The 2,247-nt window shown below is 53.5% G+C and overlaps 1 protein-coding gene across 1 annotated transcript in view; it reads left to right on the forward strand.

Annotated features, from left to right (window-relative positions):
- Positions 1-2,247, forward strand: part of LOC311310595 (uncharacterized protein) — a gene marked incomplete at both ends in the record, with an annotated part of 89,611 nt that overhangs the window by 70,654 nt on the left and 16,710 nt on the right. Inside the window, one exon of the mRNA XM_084440105.1 lies at positions 1,959-2,011. Coding sequence (XP_084296231.1) covers positions 1,959-2,011 — 53 coding nt within the window. The remainder of the gene's footprint in view (positions 1-1,958; positions 2,012-2,247) is intronic.

Consider the following 2,247-nt stretch of genomic DNA (forward strand, 5'->3'; position numbering starts at 1 on the left):
CTCTCCCTCTCTTTCTCTCTCTCTCTCTCCCCTCTCTCTCTCTCTCTTCCTCTCTCTCTCTCTCTCTCCCTCTCTCTCTCCCTCTCTCTCTCTTCCTCTCTCTCTCTCTTCCTCTCTCTCTCTCTCTCTCTCTCTCTCCCCTCTCTCCCTCTCTCTCCCTCTCTCTCTCCCTCTCTCTCTCTTCCTCTCTCTCTCTCTCTCCCTCTCTCTCTCTCTCTTCCTCTCTCTCTCTCCCTCTCTCTCTCTCTCTCTCTTCCTCTCTCTCTCTCTATCATCTATCTCCCTCTCTCTCTCTCCCTCTCTCTCCTCTCTCTCTCTCTCTCTCTCTCCCTCCCTTTCTCTCTCTCTCTCTCCCCCTCTCTCTCTCTCTCTTCCTCTCTCTCTCTCTCTCTCTCTCTCCCTCTCTTCCTCTCTCTCTCTCTCTCTCTCTCTCTCTCTCTCTATCCCCCCTCTCTGTGAGACATCTCATTAAAGAGCATCAAACGTCTCTCCTCCTCTCAAGCTATTGCTCAGCTTTACCCAAAACGATGTGTTTAAAGATGTTTGTGTTCGCTAAATCAATGATATCGGCTCTGAGTTTGAAGAGGGAGCCAAAGCCGGCTTTAATGTAATTCTCTGAGTTGACCACTATTTTTTGGTTGAATTCCTCCACCGCTCTCAGCTTCTCTCATGTCGAGACCTGGGCCTTTGCTCTGCACCCCTCATGCGGATAATTGACTCTGACAAAACAAACCGCCGCTCCTCTGACACGCTGGGAATCAAATCCAGAGAGTTTGGGGCCCGGCGATTTCCTGGCCCCTTAATAGGCCCCCCGGTGGCTCCGTTGGAGCGGCACTCGTCCCCCGTTAACGTTGGCGTCGAAGTGCTCTCTGGTGTGTCGTGGAAAAGGTCACACGCATTGCGCTTTAGCCCTGCGGGGACGCGAGAGCGATGGGCCGTTGTGAGGGGCGAAGGCCTCGGCGACCCCCCGCTGCAAATCTGGACGCTATGATTATCTACTCCCACGGTGGACTGTAGAAACAGCTCCTAATGGCTCCTAAGTCCCGTCCAGAACCTCCTAGCTAAGAGCAGGAACACTGTGGGAACAAGTGATTCCTCACAGCCATTAGCTGGTTAGTTAGAGTGAGGCATGCATTAACACATGTCAGGATCAGGGGTTCTGAGACAGCTAGGACTGAAGAGAGACAGGGTGGGAAGAGAGACAGGACTGAAGAGAGACAGGGAAGGGAGAGAGACAGGACTGAAGAGAGACAGGGAGGGGAGAGAGACAGGACTGAAGAGAGACAGGGAGGGAGAGAGACAGGACTGAAGAGAGACAGGGAGGGGAGAGAGACAGGACTGAAGAGAGACAGGACTGAAGAGAGACAGGGAGGGGAGAGAGACAGGACTGAAGAGAGACAGGGAGGGGAGAGAGACAGGACTGAAGAGAGACAGGGAGGGGAGAGAGACAGGACTGAAGAGAGACAGGGTGGGAAGAGAGACAGGACTGAAGAGAGACAGGGAGGGGAGAGAGACAGGACTGAAGAGAGACAGGGAGGGGACAGAGACAGGACTGAAGAGAGACAGGGAGGGGAGAGAGACAGGACTGAAGAGAGACAGGGAGGGGAGAGAGACAGGACTGAAGTGAGACAGGGAGGGGGAGAGAGACAGGACTGAAGAGAGACAGGGAGGGGAGAGAGACAGGACTGAAGTGAGACAGGACTGAAGAGAGACAGGGGGGGGAGAGAGACAGAAAAAAACAAAATCAGTTCCCTTCCACAGCCTTAAACCTCCTTGACCTTATGAATCATTTGCAGTGGAGAGAGAGAGAGAGAGAGAGAGAGAGAGAGAGAGTCTAGCCCCCCCCCCACCACATATCTCCACTCTACACCTTGCCAATACAGTTTCTCCTTGCCGTGGAAGGAGAGAGACTGAAGGGGTGATAAAACAGTGGTTGTTCAGGCCCAGTTAACCATTAGGGGCGCGTCTCCGCCGGGGCCAGACGGCTCTGCTCTGCCCTTCGAGGTGGACGGTGTAATGGCTATTAATTATTAGCGAGCTGCCTCTTAGGGGGCAGGCTGTAATGGTGGCTCCTTTTGCAGCCCGGGAGGCTATTTATAGAACATTGCCATCGATGCAAAGCATCATGGGATTGTTTCCTGGGAGCAGCGTTTGAAATGTAAACACAGAGACGTGTGATCAGTCAGTGGTCACACACGCGCGCACGCTGACGGGAAACACACACACGTACCATCATCCGGTGTGTTT

The sequence above is a fragment of the Borostomias antarcticus genome (assembly GCF_949987555.1).
Source record: "Borostomias antarcticus genome assembly, chromosome: 6".
Classification (NCBI taxonomy): Eukaryota; Metazoa; Chordata; class Actinopteri; order Stomiiformes; family Stomiidae; genus Borostomias; species Borostomias antarcticus.